Source organism: Protopterus annectens, chromosome 15.part0, assembly GCF_019279795.1.
Source record: "Protopterus annectens isolate FY-2018-M chromosome 15.part0, PAN1.0, whole genome shotgun sequence".
Lineage (NCBI taxonomy): Eukaryota > Metazoa > Chordata > Ceratodontiformes > Protopteridae > Protopterus > Protopterus annectens.
Genome location: NC_056749.1, coordinates 251,492,340 through 251,514,391, shown reverse-complemented (window position 1 = coordinate 251,514,391; position 22,052 = coordinate 251,492,340). Strand labels below are relative to the sequence as shown.

Sequence of the window (22,052 nt, the reverse complement as noted above, 5' to 3'; positions counted from 1 at the left end):
CTGGTACAGCAACATTTACTCCACTATGCTCCCACACATGGAATAGAAGAACAAATAACTGTTCATGCTACCTCCTTCTAGACATTTCAAGGATACACTTTCCGCAGTCAAGTCCAGTGTCTTTCATACTCTTTCAAATGGGGATCTCTCTATCACATACCTTGAAGATCAGACATACAATATTCCTGCTCCACCTGCCAAGCTGGAAATGTTACACATGTAATTTATGAGGGGGTAAAAATCTTAATTTAACTGGATGCTAAGCCCATATGGCACCCAGTGGGGGCACAGGAGTTTCTGGTGTTTTTGATCTTACTAAAGACCCAGGAAATCCTGTCTTCAGACATACACATTGTTGTACTTGATGCCCAAAGACATCAACTAATACTTTCTTGAAAAATCTCTCTTGTCTAGGACTGTCCCTCCAACTATAAACCCATCTTCAATTTACCTGTTTTATGTAAGCCTGTGAAAACACAGTTCCACAAGAGGTAAACGGGCACCTAGTTATTCATACCTTTATGACACACTCCATGCTAAATTATACAAAAAGTAGAGATTTAAGGTAGTTCTTGTAAGGCTAGTTCATGACTATATTTTGCAGGGCAATATAGGGACTACTAGAATTACTTTACATGTTATCTGTTGGATATTTCCTTAATATTTGGTAATGGGAAACAAAGGATGGTAACCTGAGTATATCTAAGAACTGATTGATTTGTCTGAATCAGTATTCAGACAGTTTAGGCAATAGTTTTGGGCACAATGCAGATAATTTCTGATGAACTTAATTACTTGGTTCCTTTTTCAATTGCCAATTGTGATAACTGAGGGCTCTTTACTTTTTTGCTTTTTATCGGAGTTACTTCTTCTGTGAGACACTGATAGGAAATATGGTCTGGGTACTAACTGCTATTGAGAAAGCATACAGTGCTACATGCCCAGTATATACATTTAGTTACCCTTCAGCTCTCTTTTTAATTGCTGCATCATAAATATGTAGAACAGAGTACAAAGTAGCTTGTTGATGATGACTGTGCTTAATCAAGGTAAATGACTGGCTGTTAACCCTTAGAACAACATGCATTTCAGGATTACTGTACAAATAAACTATCAAATACCCATGGAAAGTCTATTTTGATCCATTTTTTTAGCTTCCTTGGAGTCTGATACCTACAATGTTCTTCACCTAGATCTGTCAGTGGTTAAATTCCAGTAACTTTGATTAAAAGAACATGTTGCAGCCATGTTTATAAGCTTTGTCTCTCAAGCTCAATACACATCATAGGATCATGGGATCACAGGAAGTTACTAGGCTATTGGCCCTGAGGCCCTTACAAGCCTAGCCAAGAATTTAGTCCATGTTCCAACAAGTCAGCATCCTATGCCACTGTCCATTGGGGACACAGCTGGAATCGCAAGGGTGTATTTTCTGTTCCCCATCCAGTTATCCTGGTTGCACTTAAAAAGGGTTAATGACCTACTCTGCTTGACATGGAGAGGGAGTCTATTCCACAAAAGGGGGAGTCTGTGTGACACAAATCTGTCCTGCCAAGAAGTCCTATTGATGTCACAGACCAGGTTGAGGTCACGTGTGCTGGTTACTCAAGTGGAGCTTGACTTGCGGATATGCAGCTGTCCCATCAGGGCGGGGTCTGAGATTGCTTTGTATGCCAGACAGAGGTCACCTCTGAGGAGTCTGTAGGAGACTAAGTAGAGAGACAGGTTCTGTACCCTATCTGTTTATGGTAGATGTTTGAGGCCCTGGATTCTCCTGGTGAGGAATCTCTGTGGTCTCACCAGCTGCTGCATGTGCTTTGTGAGGTACATGCTGAAAGGGGTATTGTACTCAAAAATGGGTCTTATAAGGGAATAACATGGCAATGTTATGACCACCTTGACCCTGGATGAGATACCCTTACCAATGAGGTGAGTCGTGTAAACAGCTTTCCCTACAACGGAGGCAATATGGTGGTCAAAAGTCAGTTTGCTTTCAACCTGGGTGCCCAGGTCCCTCACAACTGATTGCATGCTTAGGATCTTGTTAACAATGTGATAATTTGTGGGGACATCACTCTCCCCAAAGGGGATGATGATGCAATTTTCAGCATTCAGCTTGAGACCATGTTTCTGGCACCAGTCATTTGGTTGGGTGAGATCCTCTTGGAGGATATCCACATCACTAGGGGAATTGATGACAGCACCCAGCTTGCAGTCATCTGCAAACTTGGTCAGCCATAGCCCACTGGTTTTGGCCTGCACTTCACAAAAGTATATCACAAACAGCAGGGACCCCAAGACCAATCCCTGGGGTACACCACTCATTATGGGTCTACTGCTTGAGGTGACTTCCCCTATTTTGACTAGGTGGGTTCTATCAGTGAACCAGTTTGCTACCCATCTGTTAACATAAGGATTGATGCCTAGTTGAGAGAGTTTATCTATTATACCTGAGTGGGGAATAGTATTGAAGGCTTTGGCTAGTTCAAAATAGGTGGTGTGCACCATCTTCCCCTCATCCATGCCCTTGGTGACTGTCTCAAAGAAGTTGACCAAATTTAACAGGCATGACCTCCCCTTGACAAAACCAAACTGTGTAGGATTGAGTGTTTGGTGGTTGCCAATATCCTTGTTAATGAGGTCCATGATAATCTGCTCCATAGCCTTGCAGATCAGGCTATTTAGGATGATGGGTCTATAATTTCCTGGATGGGTGAACCCTCCACCTTGTACAAAGGGATAACAGTGGTTGTCCTCCACCAGGCTGGGACAAAGCAGGTACTCAGGCTTTAGTTGAATAGGGTGTCTAATGGTGCTGCAAGCTCCTGCCTGAGTTCATGTAGGATGCAGCCTGGGATGTTATCAGGTCCCATGGAGACTGTATTTTTTGCCTTTAAGAGGGCAGTGATGACTTGTTCCCTCGAGATAAGGGGAGGGGGACAGGTACTAGGGATGTCCTCTTTTACTGATGGGGGTACAGAATGGGTGAAGTTTTCACTGAACCTGCCTGCCAGCAGGTTGGCTATATCTACAGCATTTATGTATGTGGTTTTTTGAGCAGATCTGAGTGCTTCCCTTGAGATTGCGGGCGTATGTGAAAAAGGCCTTATGATTGTCTTTAGTAGATGTGGCCAGTTTGGACTCAAATTTGCTTTGGAGGATTTCACTAGTGCTCTTATTTGCTTGTTCAGGCTATGGAGATATTGTTTCCAATTAGGCACCTGCTCCTTCTTGGTTCTGGACAGCAATTTTTTCCTTTTATTATAGAGTTTATTTATTGCAGATGTCCACCAGATAGGTTTACACTTTCTTGAAGAGGATGGTTTTGTCCTGTTGGGTATTCCCGATTCCATGCAGCAGTGCCTATATAGTACTTTGTGTAGGTTTGGACATATTTGTCAGTTCCTACGGAGGGGGAGGGGGCTGTGAAGCTGTTTATACCTTCCGTAAGGAGGTTGTAATCAGCTTTGGAGAAGTTTTTTTTCTTTGACCCTAGCTAGGGGTGGTTAGGGGAGATGATGACTTTGAAAGTAATGTGTGAACTGAACAGTTTACCTTTATCCTATCAAATCTCATTTTAAGTTCACTTTATTGAACAGTGTAGCCTTATCCTGATGTGAGTTCATCTGTAGGAAAAACTTTCTATATTCTTTCTTGCCCTGATATACTTCAAGCATGAACAACAATAGACTAGTATAGTTCAGAGTCAAAATGTATCTCAGGCAAAGTCATTTTATAAGTCTCTGCAATCATGCTAACGGATTTTGTTTGCATGATGATCTGCAACTTGGCATTAATAGATTACTTTTCAAATCTACTTTTGATGGCACAGATTACTATAGCAATAACCCACTTCTGGGAGTGGGTAATGCTGGATTTACCCATGGTTGGCGTGGTTTGGTCACGAGGGCGAAGCCCGAGTGGCCAAACAAAGCCAACCGTGGGTAAATCCAGCATTACCCATACCCAGAAGTGGGTTATTGCTATTATACAATGACATTATTTAAGTAAAAAAATAATTAATTTTCTTAAATAATGACATTGTATAATGCCTCCTTGTTGCCCTTCCGCAGCTGTCTGGTATTCTGCGGCAGTTCTGATGTACTGCGCAGTACGTCAGAGTTGTGGGCAAAAGCAACGGAGAAAGCAAGATCTCTGTTGCTTTTTACTGTTTCGCTATGTTAAATGGGTTTAACATAGAGAGACAATTTAAAAAAAAACAACGGAGCATCTCCGTTGCTTATTTTAAAGCTGTCTCGCTATGTTAAACCCATTTAACATAGCAAGACAGTTTTGAAAAAAGCAACGGAGAAAGCAAGATCTCCGTTGCTTTTTACAAACTGTTTTGCTATGTTAAATGGGTTTAACATAGCGAGACAGCTTTAAAATAAGCAACGGAGATCTCCGTTGCTTATTTTAAAGCTGTCTCGCTATGTTAAACCCATTTAACATAGCGAGACAGGTTTTAAAAAAAAGCAACGGAGAAAGCAAGATCTCCGTTGCTTTTTACATACTGTCTCGCAATGTTAATGGAGTTTAACATAGCGAGACAGCTTTAAAAAAAGCAACAGAGATCTCCGTTGCTTTTGTTAAACCTGTCTCGCTATGTTTAACTCCTTTAACATAGCAAGACAGTGTTTTAAAAAAGACTTATACTAATGGAAAAAGTCCGGGCGACCGGACCTTTTTCCATTAGTATAAGTCGATTTACAACGTGCATGCTGACCAATCAGCGTGCACATTTTGGAATATTAATGGGGGGGTCATGGTATAATATACAATTTAATTGATTTTGCACTTTATAAATGCAGATGCTATATAACTAATTGCAGCTATTATTGTTTAGTAATAACTGCAGACTGAATACAAATTATGTGAAAGACAGTTTAAGAAACTGTGAATTAGACGGATTATTTTTCTTTGAGGCATTTTTCTGAAAAATGATACTTTAAATGTCTAAGATGGGTTCGTTAATGAGTTTTTCCTGGAGTAGATCTTAAGGAAAAATGTCATCTGTACATTTTCTCAAAAGCTGAATCTAGGAAAAGAGCTGTTTTAAGAAATAAAAACTTTTGGTTGGGGAAAAATGATTTTTCCCCTTCGATATGTAACAGTATTAGAATGTATGATAAATTAACAGAGAAGTAGGACTGTGGATCTTTAATACTACAGAAAAAATATGATAATTTGTTTTGGGTTAAGTCAGCCTAAAAAAAAATTGTCCTGTAGAAGACAGGACACAACAAACATATTCTGTAGCATGTTAGGACCTTAAAACAATATTTCATTATATAGCACAAGCCAGACGCCACTATTCCATAAACAATGGAACATGTTCAGATTCTATAGAGAAGTTACATTTCCAAAAGTGTTTGGGGGCATATCAACATAGTCATCTTGTTACAGTCTATCAGTTGTTAACAGTATGCTAAGGCAAATCATGCTATTTGAGCATCTTTATCAAAGCAAATTTAAAGTAGTGGTGAACAAGTATTTTATCGTTTGTACCCAGTCAGGTTGTAATGTACAACAGATGCAAACAGAAACTGAAGTATCTCATTCTCTGTCCACTTTTGACAAAAAGGGTTCCATTTGTCATCTTTAATATCCTGTGGGTATACACGATCTGTAGCATTTTCCACTGCTTAAGAAGAGTCTGTCTCAGTACCCACTCTTTCTGTATTGTAAAACTAAAATCATGAAAAGAATGCCATAGTGCTTAATAACTACCATTCATTTAAATCAGCCCACATAAGTTACACTGCTGTCTTGACAGTCCTACAAATTTAGGAAATAAGAGGCATAATCATAGAAGGAACACTCCCAAGCTACTTATTATAATTGAAGATGTCACCAAAATATTAAGAAGCTGTCTTAAATGCACCAAAATGATAGCAAATGTTTGCAAATGGACATTTATCTGAAATTAGTGCTTTATCTGAGGGCAAGTTCCTCTCATTCCCCCACATCGCTGAAACTCAATATAATCTCATCTGAGGTCACCGTTGCAGACAGAGGAAAGAGAAATGAGTGTTCTTACACAGAAAATCAAGTTTTTGCCTTTTGCCTTTCTTCTTTGAATGTGAAGAAAAGTATAATTTCTGATATCAACTGTTATTGTTAGCATGATTTGGGTGCTTCCATTTCAAAAAGAGAATTTACTGCCGAAAATATATATATACTTCTCCCTTGCTTGTTCTCACATATCTTACCATCAAATGGCTTTGTGGAATTATATAAATTCCCATAAACTACAGAAAATATTTGGGCTCTCACCAAAGCTCTTCGTGTTTCATATTTCCTCCAACACTTAACATCTTCTTACTTCAACACTGAATTGTACCCTTGCTAGTATTTCCTGTTTCCCTGTCAATGCAGGATATGGAAAAACAGGAACTTTCTGCCCTGTTTAGCTCACATAATGGTATAAATATCAAAATGATGATTAGTCAATAGCTAAGTATGCAGGAACTAGGAACCTTCTTTACTCAGTGTTTTACAAAACTTCTTCAAACTTTTAAGTACTTCACTCAGAACTGAGAGAAGGGCCCCATGCAGTTTAATGTATTTTGGATGCATACACCCCTCCCCTATCAAACAAACAAAAAATACAATTAAATTAAATAAAATAAAAAAGGGTACTCAGCTGTATTTGTTTATTCTAGACAAGACAGTTTGTTTCAAGCAAGTTTGAGAAATGTGCTGGCAATATATGATTATGATAATATTTGAGTGATATTTAAGATGACAGATGCTCATTTTTGACAGTGCTTACCATGTGGCCCATCCTATTCATGTTTGTTTATCCTAACCCCAACTCTACCACTACCCCTGCCTCTAACCCAAACCCCACACATTATGTTAGTAAAAACCCTTTCTATAACACTACCACTAAACAACCCCAAAACTAAATCTATCCCTTTACCTAATCATAATTCAAACCTGCCTTTGAACACTTGCAATCTATCCCTTTACCTAATCATAACTCAAACCTGCCTTTGAACACTTGCACGTGTACTTGACCTGCTATAATTATTCTCACAAAAATGAGATGTCAATCACATGAATGACAATCATCTATATATATATATATATATATATATATATATATATATATATATATATATATATATATATATGTGTGTGTGTGTACCACACATATATTTGTCTGCATGAGATGAGTTAATAACCACAGACAAATGTTTTGCCTTGCATTTGTTTATTAATAACAAAAGGAACACCAATCCATCATCAAATAAAGATCTGCTTAAACCCTTAACTGGACTACTTTTTTTCCTGTGGAAAGAGGACTTTATTTATTTTTCCTAAGTTTTGCTAAGTTAGCTTTGGTCAGTATCTGACATTCTGAACAGTTATCTTTATTCCTAATCTTTTATTTAATAACAACAAACACGTGACTGATACTGGATCATACAAATAATAATAACCAAGATAACAGATTAACCCTTGAACCATAAATATAACTAAATAAACCATTCACCTGGTTGGCATCACCACGCCTGTTCCAGGGCAGCAACTTATCCAGGTGAATGCCACCTAATAACTAAGAAAACATTCAGCCAATTGACATACCCCAAGCCCTTGGACATCTCTCATAAACCCACCAAAGTCAGGGGTTACCACTTTGCCCTTGAAGACTTTCTTTTTTTTTTTGGATGCTGACTCCCAAGTCTTTCCAACCTGTCATAAAACACCAGAGACCACTGAATTAACATGGGAGCAGAATACAAAGGAGGGCCCATCAGTATCCAACACATGTTGCCCCCCCATGTTTACGGCTTGAACATAACATCGTAAAATGAGAGGCAAGGTCTGCAATGACTAATCGGCCCACTAAATGCTTAATAGATAATGATAAACTAGGGCAAATAAATCCAAGCCCAGTTCATTTCCGTTAACTCTATATTGTTCAGAAAAGCCCAGCTCAGATTTTTCATGATGTTTGTGTTCAGTGACACTGATGCCAATTACACTCACTACTCAGACCACCTGTCATTAATAAAATGACTAGACATTTCCATGGATGAACTCTTGCAAGCTCTTCTACAGTGAAATCTTAGAACCATAACAGACCAGCATGCAATTAGATCAGGGTATCTTGAGATTATGGCATACAGATCAGACAGTATCCTAGCTAACAGTATATTCCTTAGGAGAATTGTAAGACTATCACCTCCAAATTAAAGTAAAAGGCAGTGTGCTTAGGCCAGCAATCTAGCAAATGGTGCCAAACATCCCATAGCTGAAATCCTGGCAGGCCAGCCCAATAAACAGGCAATTATTTTGAACTAGTGAACACAATAACCCATTGGGATGGACCACAGCCCATGCTCTGTGTATAAAGCAGTGACCCAAAATCCATAACAGTTTCTTCCCTGCAATAAAAATTATGAGGGTTACATCACATTGGAAGAAAGGTAGACATTAGATCTCCATCTCCCAACTTCTTCAAAATCTGTGCTTTATGCGCAAGGTCTGATGTCCTGTCTATGCAAAGGGAGTGGGAAGAACAGCCTAGAAGAGGAATGGCTTCCTGTGACAGGGCTTTACACAATGTTAAATTGACTTCAGGGGGAGAGATCAAGCAGCTATGCTTTAGACACAAAAAGGGACCTGAAAGGGAATTCCTGTGAGCTAATTTGTACAACACTTTGGTCCAATGGATTGGGCAAGTAACAATTACCTCATTATAGGAGAATTTGGTCCACCCAGCTTGATTGGTCTGTCTTGGACCTCTTTAGCCATATCAGAAAATGATCTATTGTTATAAATACATCTTCTCAGTGTATGACTTGATGGAGTTTGTTCACTCTAAATGCTCCCACATAAGGCTAAGTAATCAAAGTGGCCCAGCAAATGAAAGAGTGGTAGTCAGGTAAAGTATAATAGCTACCCACAGTAATGTGCAATCATGTACCATGTAGTAGGTGATCAATAAGTTTCTTAGTGTCTCGTGATGATTCCCTGATGTTTTCCCAACCTTTAGTTAATCTAGCAACTAGCCAGTGTCCTGAAATATCTGGAAGATCCAGAGAATAGTGTAACCAGTGCAAGGCTGCCAGATGTATGTGTAATACACTGAGTGCTTCCTTTATTAAACATCTTTGAGCTATACATTGAATTGGGACTGGTAAGTATCAGTGTCTATTGAGGTGGGGTAGATTCTTACAACATTTTTTAAATGCTTGCGATAATGATGAATAAGCCTTTTTGGTGTTTGAAACCAAAGACTTGGATATGATGGCACCAACCAGCAAACGTTGGAGAGAAATCGTTGTCACAATAGGAGCTACATTTGGAGCAAGTTGGCAGAATCTGGTAAACTGAAACTGGGATAAAATGTCTGTAATGCCATTGTCCTTGTTAAGAATGGGTTTGCTTGAAAAATTGTTATTTTATTTATAAACTTAAAAGGACCAATAACCTTATTACTGAATAGACCCATTTAGACTTTCAAGATATTTTATTAATGGCTCAAACCACAGCTTGATTATCAGAGTAAAATATTAACCTCCTGTTAGGTAAGTGCTCCTTCCAAATAAAGGTGGCAACCCAAATGGAGAGGATTTCTAAAAAGTTGATACCCTCCTTCCTGTCCTCTGACCAATAGAAGGGCAATTTTTCAGCAAACCACTTCCCTTGGAAGTAGCCACCCATCCAAATCCTGTTACTGCATCTGCGAAGAGCAGCATCTCAATGAAGAAATTCAGGGGCCTTGCTACAAAGTGACCCCACTGAGGTCTTCTGTAATCCTGCCTGTAACAAGTACACTGTGGTGTTTACTTTCCCAGCCTTGCAATACATTTGATAGGTATCTGAGCAAAGTCCTGCCTGTGAAAATAGCCCTACAAGTGAAGTTGAGGAGTCCATGCACCTGTATGAAATCTTTGATTCTAACCTTAATCACTTTGAGGAACCTAAATAGTAATACTAAGGTGTTGCAGCTTGACAAATTAAAAACCTAAAAAGGGTCAATCTTCCTCTCTAGTTGGAAACAAGTGGAAGGTGGACCATATGTCCAACTTGCAGAGCCAAGGGTTGTTAAATCCTGAAAAGGTTATGGTTTGATTGGGACCTCCTAGCTTATCGGGACTTAAGGGAAACTCCAAGTCCTGGCACAGATTCAGGAATGCTGCAAGCCCAGTTTTGCACCATCCTCCTCTTCAGGAAGTTATAGAGGTAAGAGATGGCTATTTGCCCTAGTGCCCATTGTTGACAGATCCATTGTAGAGCTGTGCTGAGTGTTTCAAAAACTGAGCAGGCTATGGATCAACCTATGGGCATAGCCCTGTCAAACAAAAACATTTGTCAAAAAAACCCTAAAAGGGGCCAATCTTCCTGTCTGTTGGGAACCAAGCAGACATCCATGCCTCATAATGCAATTTCAAAATAAGACTGAAGCTTTTATCATCCAGCCCCCTACCAAGGGTTGAGGAGATTTGCCCACCCATAGCCCAACACTTGGTAGTAGGATGGTTCTTCCCAAAATGCAAACAAGTACGGGCAAGCCAACAGAATAGTTATGAACACTTCCCATTATTAAAAGCCTAGTAGTGTGGAAAAGACCAAAAGTATGAGTCAAAATGTGGACATTCTGTGCAAATCTGGACAGTTGAGAGGTATGTGAGCCACTTTCAAGCCTTAGCAACTAATTTTGACATTTAACAACCCTTCCTACGCCCATGGGTGCCAGAAGGGCATTGTTGATTTTCTTTTCTTTTTCTTTTTTTAACCCAGGGTGACTGAAACGTACAAAAATACAACACTTAATCCACTTTCAAGCCTCCAAACCATAACTAAACTATAAACATAAAAATGTGCTATTTATGATACAAGAAATGTTTTTCAATGAGCAATATAACTCAGAATTAAAATGTAATAACCATAGTGCACTTTACCGTTTTATTAAACATGCTGTAGCTCTTCGATGTGAAACTGTGAGGGGATTGCCTTCTATTTCAAACTGAGGGATGTTCCCATAAAGGCGATACATGTGAAGAAGTAGGAATTCTAATAATGAATTAGTAATGTCCCCTTTATATTTCTTAGTGACAACTTGATACAAAATTTCTTATTATATGTTTGTTTGTTTTTTAATTTATAAGTATATATATATATATATATATATATATATATGGGTCTAGGACACATTCCGAATCACAAAACATCAAACACACATACACGAAAGCACTTAACATCGAAAAGTGCTTCCGTGTATTTGTAGTTCAAAAAAAAAATCTACGTTTCTGCAGGCGGGCTTCGCCCCCTGCACCCCCCCCACACCCCTCCTACTTTATTATTCTCACTCCAAGATCGCACTACAGTAGGGAAAAGGGAATTTTCCCTTACCCGCACTGTAGTCCAATCTACAAAATAGGCACACATACAAGGAAGTGCTTGTCAATGTTAAGCACTTTCGTGTATGTGTGTTCGATGTTTTGTGATTCAGACATATGCTAGTAGAGAATGTGTCCAGATCCCATATATATATATATATATATATATATAGAGAGAGAGAGAGAGAGAGAAAGAGAGAGAGATCTATGTCTATATCTTTATCTATATATCTATCTTTCTATATGTATAAATTTATATTGATGTGTGTTTGGTAAACTCTGGTTCCTCGTAACCAATTGCTTTAAATCAGGGTAAAAGGCATGAAGATAGTAAAAAATTATGCAAAACTAGAATAGTGAGTAAAGATTCCAACATGCCACAAAGACTTAGCTGGATGCTTGGTTACTGTAGACATTCTGCAATACTATAACCTCGGGCCCACTGCATTGCCATCACACAGAGAAAGTTACCATAGGACTTCAAGCCACATATATGTTTGAGGCGGTGATTAAGGATTTACGAAAAATGTCAGGCAAGTGACACACTTGATAAAAAGATCAAGGATACAAAGTTAGCTTAACCAAAAATTCAGGTCACCCACACACCCTGTATCAATCCAAAATCCGAGCACATCTTCATCAATTTCTAAGGCAGTCCTCTGAACAAAGAATAACCCAGACTGCCTACCAGAGAAGGACAAGGGAGTCAACAACTACATCTGAGCTGGCACCAAGGCGATCATGGAGGGGGGTGAGAGGGGAAATCAAACAGACCAATATCCAACAAAGGTGACATGCAGTAAGCCATTGGTCATCTTAACCCTAGCATGTTTAAAGGTGAAACCAACTCTCACAAGAAAGAAAACTCAAAACAAAAATCCCGTACAACAGCATTAACCAAGAATGGAATCATGGCCATCAAATTTCAGGTCTGCAGCCCTGCTAACCAAGCCACACAGAACATGGTCAAACAACATATTCAGTCTACCTTTATGATGATTATATAATACATTTTTGTTGTACCTCAATAATCAATAACAGATGTCTCTATTTGTTATCAATGACTGAAGAAACAGGATGGTGTTGAGGAATGCTGACTTGCTAAATTATCCCTCCTGATCTGATGAGCTGACCACCAAAGTGATTGCACATGGGTTGGTATTTGAAGCTCTTAAGGAGCTCTGCTCACTCTCTTGCTTGCAGGCAACAAATTTACAGGCAAGGTTTACATAGATAGATAGATAGATGGGTAGATAGACAGTTATCTGAGTGTATTCCTGCAAGAAATGTAGTGTTCTTCATAAGTGTGAAATTGAATATTTTATTCATTTACTTATTGATACTGGTGAACTTGGAAAGTCTGATTCGGTAATAAATACACATTTTCAGCAAAGGCCTGGGGATAAAAGCCCCAAAGAGTTACATAACATTAGATAAAACAGCAGTATAGATGTAATTAAAAAGACATATATGCTACACAATTTGACAGTGGAATACATAGGTACAATAAAACATGAAGGTGTACCAGTGTTGGAATAAAAATTAAAAAATCACAAATCAGTATGACAATCCTTATATGGAAAAGTATTAGAAAGATAGTCTGTTATGCTAAGAAATAAAATAATATAAAAAAAAGATACAAGTCCCTGTTAAGAATGGGAAGAGGGCAGGTGTTGAATGGTACAGATAGACAGTATGATGAGTGGTTAGTAAGAATATGAAGTATTTGTTGATGTAGATCATACAGGTGAGGTGCATGGACATAGCTATGAGTTAGTGAGCAACTCTTTGAGGCAGGACATAAACACATGGAGGCTACATATAGTTCTGACTGAATCTGGATGGAGTTCCATAGTGGGGTTATGCAGTGTGAATATAGCTTTTGTGTTTTTTGGTTTATATATTTTGAGAAGGTTTTTGTCTTGAGATCATAGAGGACAATTTGGAAGATAGCGATGAAGTACTGAAGAAAGAAAAGAGCTAGAGGGGTTATATAGTATTTTATGTGTTAGAAGAAGTTGTGTATAGGGTAAATGATACCGGAGTGCTAACTAGTTGAGAGCACATAATGCAGAGCAATGAAGAGCTTTATGTGGCAGGTTTACTGCAAATTGAGCTGTCTTATTATAGCATTGTTCCAGTTGTGATTTAAGAGAGATCTGGATGTTACTCGAAATAGTTAAGTTATAGAGAAGAGGGAGTAAAAGATAAGAGTTATGTTTCTACAAAAAGGAGTATATATATATATATATATATATATATATATATATATATATATATATATATATATATATATATTGCTCTATAAGAAAGAACTAGATTTGATGAGTTTTTTATATAGTATTGTAGGTGAAGATCAAACTTTAAGTTGCAATCTATGCTGGCTGCAATCAGTTTGGTATGACTACTTCAATAGCTTTATTATTTAGAGAGGTAATGTGGAAGTTACTTTTAACACTGGCATGGGACTTAGGAAAAAAATAGTAGTTGTTTATTCTTTTTGGGGTTAAGTAAAAAAGTTGGTTTTGAGGTAGCCACAGTTCAGCTGAGTTATGTCACGGATTGTAGTTATAGTGGACTGTCAGATGAACAGGTGAGAGATGAGTCATCTGCATAGTGAATATGGACAGCTTGGCCAGAGAGGGTACATAGGTTATTGATAGAAATGTTAAATAGCAATGGACTGAGAATGGAGCCTTGAGCAACAGTCATTTTAACTAGGAAAAAGAGAAAGAGAGAGAGAGAAACAGCCATTTGGCAGATTGAAATTTTTCAGAAAGATGGTTAGAAAATGATGGAAGAGTTGGTTTGGAAATGCCTGTAGAGAACATTTGAGTCAGAGGTTTCTCATGTGAAAAGTGTCAAAGACTTTTGAGACCTCTGGGAAAATAGTAGAGATAAACTGTCATTGGTCTCTAGCCTCATTAATGGTGACATAAAAGTTGATGAAAGCTGTAGTGGTGCTATGGCCTGGTCAGAAACCATGTTGTGCTGGGATTAGGAGACCGTTTTGTAAGAGGTGCTGAAGGAGTTGCTTTATGAATACAATTGTCCAGGATCTTGGAAAGGGGGACAGGATGGCAAGTGGCCTAAAGTTATAGATTTCAGAAGAGTTACCTCTTTTATGGAGGGGATTAATAAATTATTTTCCAAAGGGCAGGGACATGGAATTCTTTTTTTTTTACAAAATAAATTTTTATTTATTTTCAGAAACATAAACATATATACAGTATGTATATCAAATAAATATTTACATAGTCAAAGCTTAAAGTGGAGAAATAATTCCCAAAACAAATATTACAAAATCAACTATTTACATAGGATGCTAATACTCGAAAAACTTTGTTTTCTTGAATGTGTCTTTTAATAAGATTATAATTTATTAAGACAAACAGTTTTAAACCAAGAGGCAATAATGCAGTAGTCTTCTGTTTCCAGCACTTGATTTACTTTCTGCCAGGCAGTGCTTATGGAAGTAGGTTGTACTGTTCTTTCCTTGATTTTTTTCAATTCCAACTTTGAGGCTGATTAAACCAGTTTCTTGAAATGTTTAAAATTGGGAGGAGTTATAACTTTCCAGTTCTGTGTATTAATTTTCCTTACAATAGCAAGGAGAGTCCACATTACATATTTTGCCTTGGAACACAAGACGGCACAGATGTATTCAACAAAACTAGAGATTTTGTAAATTGGAAATTATCAGTGAACAGTGCTTCTAACAAATAATTAAACTTTCCCATTATACAACAATCCCCCATTAATATTCCAAAACGTGCACGCTGATTGGTCAGCATGTATGTTGTAAATCAGAGTTATAGTAATGGAAAAAGGTCTGGTTGCCCGGATTTTTTCCATTAGTATAACTTTTTTTTTTTTTACAGCAACGGAGAACGCAAGATCTCCGTTGCTTTTTACAACCTGTTTCACCATGTTAAACGAGTTTAACATAGCAAGACAGCGTTAAAAAGAGTAACGGAGATCTTCCTATCTCCATTGCTTTTTTTAAAGGTGCCTTGCTGTGTTAAATGGGTTTAACATAGCATGACAGCTTTAAAAAAAGCAACGGAGATTCTCCGTTGCTTTTTTAAAGCTGTCTCGCTATGTTAAACTCCTTTAACATAGCGAGACAGTTTGTAAAAAGCAACAGAGATCTTGCTTTCTCCGTTGCTTTTGCCCACAGCTCTGATGTACTGCGTAAGCATACGCATGCACAGTACATCAGAACTGCAGCAGAATACCAGACAGCTGCGGAAGGGAAGCAAGGAGGCATTATACAATGCCATTATTTAAGAAAAGTAATTTTTTTTTTCTTAAATAATTTCATTGTATAATAGCAATAACCCACTTCTGGGTGTGGGTAATGCTGGATTTACCCACGGTTGTCTTTGTTTGGCCACTTGGGCTTTGCCCTCATGACCAAACCACACCAACCGTGGGTAAATCCAGCATTACCCACACCCAGGCGTGGGTTATTGCTATAATATTGCTTAAGTAAATGGCATTCATAGAACATGTGTTGCCAACTGGCTATTGATTGTGATTTACACCTCCAACATCTATTTTCTTTATTATATATTAGTTCTAATTTGCATGGTGTTAAGTATGTTCTATGTAGAAATTGCCATGTGAAAAGTTGCCAATATAGTGATAAAGATGTTAGCTTTGGAAATGTAAGCATTAGTTTTTTAACTTTATCATCTGACATTTTACCATAAACCGTTTCATAGCATTTCCATATATTTTGTTTATTATGAACTCTTGTTTCTTTAACTAATTTGCACAATACTGATAAAATTCCTTTCCCATTTGTGGGAAATTCCATCAGCGTTATTAACTGCTCTATGAACGTAGGAGCCTTTTCCCTAACAGACTACTGCATTATTGCCTCTTGGTTTAAAACTGTTTGTCTTAATCCCTGCAGTGTTAACCACATGTTATTTTCAAGGTTGACCTCACGAGTAATTTGCTCTATCATTAGTACTTTATCAGTGTTTATCAACTGATGCCAGTAAATTATGCCATTCTTACTAAGTGTTTTAACTGCTACTGAGTCCTAAGTTGTAATATTATTTTATGTATATGCTATTGGGAATAGATCTGTTGATAAGAATTGAGACTAGGTATGCAACCGAGTCTGCTGTGAGCTTAAGGTACTCATCAGGGAGATAATCAGCAGAAGGAGAGCAGGGTTTCTTTTTTTTTTTAGTAGCTAACATATGATGTGGAGACAGTGGAGATTAAAGGCAGTAATGTCAGGGCTAGTAGACTTTTGTGGTTGATTAAATTGTTGGGGAGAGCTGGAGGTAAGAGATGCTATAATGTTGATAAAAATATTGTTAAATTTTGTAACTGTTTCTCTGGGGTATAAATCAGGATAGGAGTTAAGTGATGAATGGGGGCCAATCTGAAGAATTTTCTTAATGGATTTCCAGACTTTCTTTGGATTTTTGTGATTATCTTGTGGTTCTGTATAATAATGTTTGTTTTTGTCTATGTAAATTTGCTTCTTGATAAGGTTATACAACTCTTTGTATAGAGATGTAAGGCTTGAGGGGTTTTATCTATCTCCCATTGCTTCCCTGCTTTGTCATTTTTTTGCATGATAATTCTAGTTGAATCAGTCAGGCAGGGAGATTGAGTAGTTTTTACTCTTATTTCTGGTAAGTTTTGATGTGCTTAAAGTATTCATGAATATATTGTTGAATTTGTTAATGGTTTCATCTAGGGGTTGGATTTTGAGTGGTTTTGAGTGGAGACCAGTTAAAGGATTTTAATGAATTATTTTGAGTATCAGGATGAAAGTTAGAAAGATTTCATTTAGTTCTGTTCTGATTTTTTTTAGCTGGTGGGTGATTTCTATGTTGTTGTGTCTTTCGGCTTTTCCCAGTTTGGGGTCGCCACAGCGGAACTCCGGTCTGCTAATGATTGGCAGTAGATTTTTACATGCCAAGTTGCCAGCCCTGATACACAAACTTCAACAAAGGTACGCCCATTCATGCATTTCTCCACACAGAAGATGCTCTAGCTGAGAATCGAACAGGACAACGTCTTACTGTGAGGTGACAACGCTACCGTGGTGGGTGATTTCTATATTGGTGAATATAAGTTGATGATCACTAAGAGAATCAGGTAGTATCCTTGAGTTAGCATACATGCTGGGCTGGGAGACAAGTAACTAATTGAGGATAGAAGTTTTATGATTTGATGAGTTGCGTAGGAAAAGATATTATATGCTTGAGCCCATAAAAGTTAAGACTAGTAGGTGAGGTGTTAGATGTGACAGATAACCAGTTAATATTAATGTTGCCCAAGATAGTGGTTCCCATAGTAACATTGGTAGTTATCTGCCAAACAATTGCTTCTACATATCAAATGTAGTTTATAACTGCTCTAATTTATCCCCAAACAACCATAGCATGAATTATGTGTTCCTATGTGACAGTTGTTTTCATGATATGTATGTCTGTTATCATAAGAGTATTTTCAGTAGTCATAGCCCTAAGTGATAACATCACAGGACACATAAAATTTATTATAAAGGTATACATAGTCTTTGTAAGTACTAGATGAGCATTCCAAGTAGAGGTCGAGGTTCAAAAAAGAGACATCATATGTGTGTGTGTATGGGTGTGTGTGCGTGCGCGTGTGTGTGTTTGTAAATGTGCGTGCGTGTGTGCATGTGTGTGTGTGTGTGTGTGTCTGCGTTTGTGCATGCATGTGTGTGTGTGTGTGTGTGTGTGTGTGTGTGTGTGTGTGTGTGTGTGTGTGTGTGTGGCCATCTCAGTCTGCTTGTTGAACAGAGTGATGAAAAAAACAGATGGAGCTAATGTCTATTTTCACTCATTTCTAGAATTAAATATCCCATAAAAATATAAAAGTGCAGTAAATAATACATATTTCAACTGTTTATACTCAAGTAGTCTATGCTTACAATCAAAATTACTAAACAACATTTTTTTTTAATTTTTGCCTTGCAGAAAATTTCCTGATCATGCATGCTCAAAAAAAGCAGTGTCTGATTGGCAAAATAAAAGTGGGGATAGGAACATGCAACTCTTCAATGCTCAGTCAGGAATGGACATGGCTGAATGATGGCAAACTATTCAATGTTAAATATTCAAAATGCCTTGGGCTCAACAACAAAAGTTCAGCCCATGCCCGTTCCACCACCCTAGATAACTGTACCATAGCACCAAGATGGAACTGCTCTGATCCGGAGGGTTACCTCAGTACTACAGAGAACCTTTTAAACCTTAAAAAAATGGGATCTATGGCAATTGTTCGAGCTGCAAGAAAGTACCCAGACAGCTGGGTAAAGTACACAGCCTTCCAGAATGGAACATCAGTTAAGGAAAGTCTATGTCCAAAGCAAGGTAAGAAACTTGTAGATAGTAAATGAGAAGCTCACATTTTTTTTCTGTATTCAAAACAAGGTAACATATTTATGAAATATCAAGAAGAAGCTTTCATTGCCAAGAAAACAAAGTTCATTTTACTATCACATCTATAAATTATGTTTTTTGTTTGTATGTGTAGTAGCTTCTGTCATTCTGCAATGTTTATCACTGATTCATTATGTTTTCTATTCATAAAGGTCATAAATCAAAATGAACTGAGACCTTCTCATTTAAAAGTTCACTCACTTAATACGTGTTTTACAATATGATTATGTGATTTTTAGTGGATTTGTTTCCTGCTTTCTAATGTCTGCGTTTGTCAAACCTTTTGCTTTAATATGCTGTAGTTCATGAGTCATTTAGTGCAAAGGTGTAGATATTCTATATTGACAGTCTGGGAATTTGTTTTTTCAGTAAAACACACACATGCATGAGCGCACGTGTGACACACTCTTGTAATGCTTAGGACTTGGTGATGGCCCACAATGTCTCTGTCACTTACAGAACTGTTTGGATAAAGTCCCTAATGCAATTTATTTAGATGACTTTATCAACTCTGTACATGTCTTTTATCTTATCTTGATCTACTGAAATGCTTTACTCATGGGGTTTCAAGAAGGGTTTCTGATGCACTTGACATCATCAAATGGCAAAGGATTTATGTTCCAGGAGGACAAATTCTTTATTGAAAAGGACCCAGGCAACTGGTACCATTTGTGAGTTTCAGTAGTTACCATTGATATAAACAGGTCAAGAAATGCTTACTAAACTGATTTGTTTTAGTGAGGTCCCACACTGGCTGCAGTCAGCAGCATATTTAAGAATATATTTCATCCACGATAACCTGTGTTCATCTTCTAATGAAGGATACCTTCCAGGGCACTTGAAGGCCTGACTTTCACATATGTTTGTATTTACTATTGCAATGCTTAAAGGCACTTTTCAATGAAGATTTTAAGTGGTAAGACAGTATTCCAATATTCAGCATTTATTTGTTTCATAGACTTTTTCAAGATGTTTAATGTTATGATGTTATACCATTTTAAGCTGTGCATTATACATGACTCATTTTGTATGTTCACTTATATTTAAAAACTGATAATTATAAATGATGATATTTTATGTGGCAGTGGACAAACCAGACAAAACCATATATTTATGTTATAGTTTTCAGCCAGTTACTGAAATTGTGCTATCCACCGCAGGGTTGCTGCAAAGGGAACACTCCCCTAAACTCCAAGGTACAGCAAAGCTGAGTCAATTAGTAGCAGGGGTACAGAAATAACTCTCCAAAGACTTGTTTGTTTGTAAATGCACTTCAGTTCATTGAAAACTGGATTTGTTCTTAGTGTGCACACCTAGTAACTACAGGTAAGTTTTATGCACTGTACATCATCTAATAAGAAGAGGTTCACAACATAAACTTTACTGAAGTATCTACTTGGGCTGTCCATAATGAAGAATATGTTGGAACACAAACATATGTTTTATTATGGACACTATATTGGAACACCGTTTTGCTCACAGGTATACTTGATACCACAATAACTTGGGCCAAAGGACAGTGATTGACTTTATAATAATATCATCAGACTTTAGGCTATATATTGTGGCCATTTGGTTCAAGAGATCTGTCCAGCTGTTCATGGTCCAATAAGTTCATAGGGGTCATGAGGCAGTTGCGTCAAAGACCATGTTCACCTTGCCAATGCCCTCTCTTTTGCTGTGCCAGCCTTCTCAAGAAGGACATAGTAGGTCAGTCCAGGGACATATTTATGGGAACCTATCTGATTATCCAGGCTATAGCTGAAGGATGCTATTGTATCACATTGTTTAACTTGGAGACGAAAGTCTGTTCCAGAGATGAGGTAGGCATTGGGCAATAAATGTGTCTGTCCATTAAGTTTTATTTACCTGTTGGTGGAGATTTTGGACTTTTGTTCCAGTGTTAGTGGATCTATTTGATTTTCTCAGAAGCAGGAGATGAAGGAGGATGGTATCCCTAATGGCTCAGAATGCAAGGCATAGCCCACTCTGTAAGAGCCTATAAGGCACAAAGTAAAGAGAGTCTTTATAGCAATCTTCTGAGGAATATCTGGAGCCTTTCCAACCAGCTAATACATAAAATATAGCTAAACCCCATGATCCAATTAGGGAGGTATACAAGTATATGATGACTTCTTTTGATATGCATTTAGATATTGGTTGTTCTGGACAGAATGATTTTTGTCTGTTGTAGCTACATGATAGTTGAATGAGAGGGAATTATCAACCTATGTTTCTAGATCCCTAAATACATTGTCACTTTTAGAGGAATATTAGTCATGGTATATTTTGATGAAAAAATCTGCTTCCCAAATAAGACAATGCTATACTTTGCATTTTATTTTACCTCTTTTTCACAACATCTCTTGTTTACAAGGGTTCCTGCTATAATGAGAAGGAACCAGAGGAAGATTTAGCAATATCACCCAGTTTGCAGTCATCTGTCATCTTAGTTAACCAAAGGTCCAGATTTCCAGTCTGGAGATAAGAGAAGTAGATGCCAAAAAAGGAGGGGTCCCAGTACTGAGCCCTGAGGGGCAGCACTAATCACATTCATACTTACAGATGAGGTACCAGCCACTCTGACAATGTGTTCTGTCTCTTATCCAGTTTTGTTATTCTTCTCGCCAAGTAAGGAACAGTAGTTAAGGCACTTAGATTATTAATGATGCCAGCATGGGAAATAGTGTCAAATACTTTCACCAGATCCAGATATAATGAATATGGATAGGATGACTGCTGTCTATAGCCTTAGTGACTCTCTCTAAGAAATTGAGTAAGATAAGTAAGCAAGATTTCTCTTTGAGAAAACCAAACTGATGTTTGCCAAAACTAATAATGTTTTTGATATCAATGGTGAGTGTGGAAGAGAGGTGAAGAAGAGAGTACAGGCAGGATGGAGTGGGTGGAGAAGAGTGTCAGGAGTGATTTGTGATAGACGAGTACCATTAAGAGTGAAAGGGAGGGCCTACAAGAGGGTAGTGAGACCAGCTATGTTATATGGGTTGGAGACAGTGGCATTGACAAAAAGGCAGGAGTCAGAGCTTGACGTGGCAGAGTTGAAGATGTTAAGATTTGCACTGGGTGTGACGAGGATGGACAGGATTAGGAATAAGTGCATTAGAGGGTCACCCCAGGTTGGAATGTTTGGAGACAAAGCCAGAGAGGCAAGATTACATTGGTTTGGACATGTGCTGAGTAGGGATGCAGAGTATATTGGGAAAGGGATGCTAAGGATGAAGCTACCAGGTAA

General features: G+C 37.9%; 1 protein-coding gene across 2 annotated transcripts in view; it reads left to right on the top strand.

The window, feature by feature from the left end:
- Positions 1-22,052, top strand: part of PTPRB (protein tyrosine phosphatase receptor type B) — a 796,390-nt gene that overhangs the window by 157,520 nt on the left and 616,818 nt on the right. For both annotated transcript variants that reach the window (XM_044057004.1, XM_044057003.1), the window contains exon 2: positions 18,335-18,730. In XM_044057004.1, the coding sequence (XP_043912939.1) occupies positions 18,335-18,730 (396 nt within the window). The remainder of the gene's footprint in view (positions 1-18,334; positions 18,731-22,052) is intronic.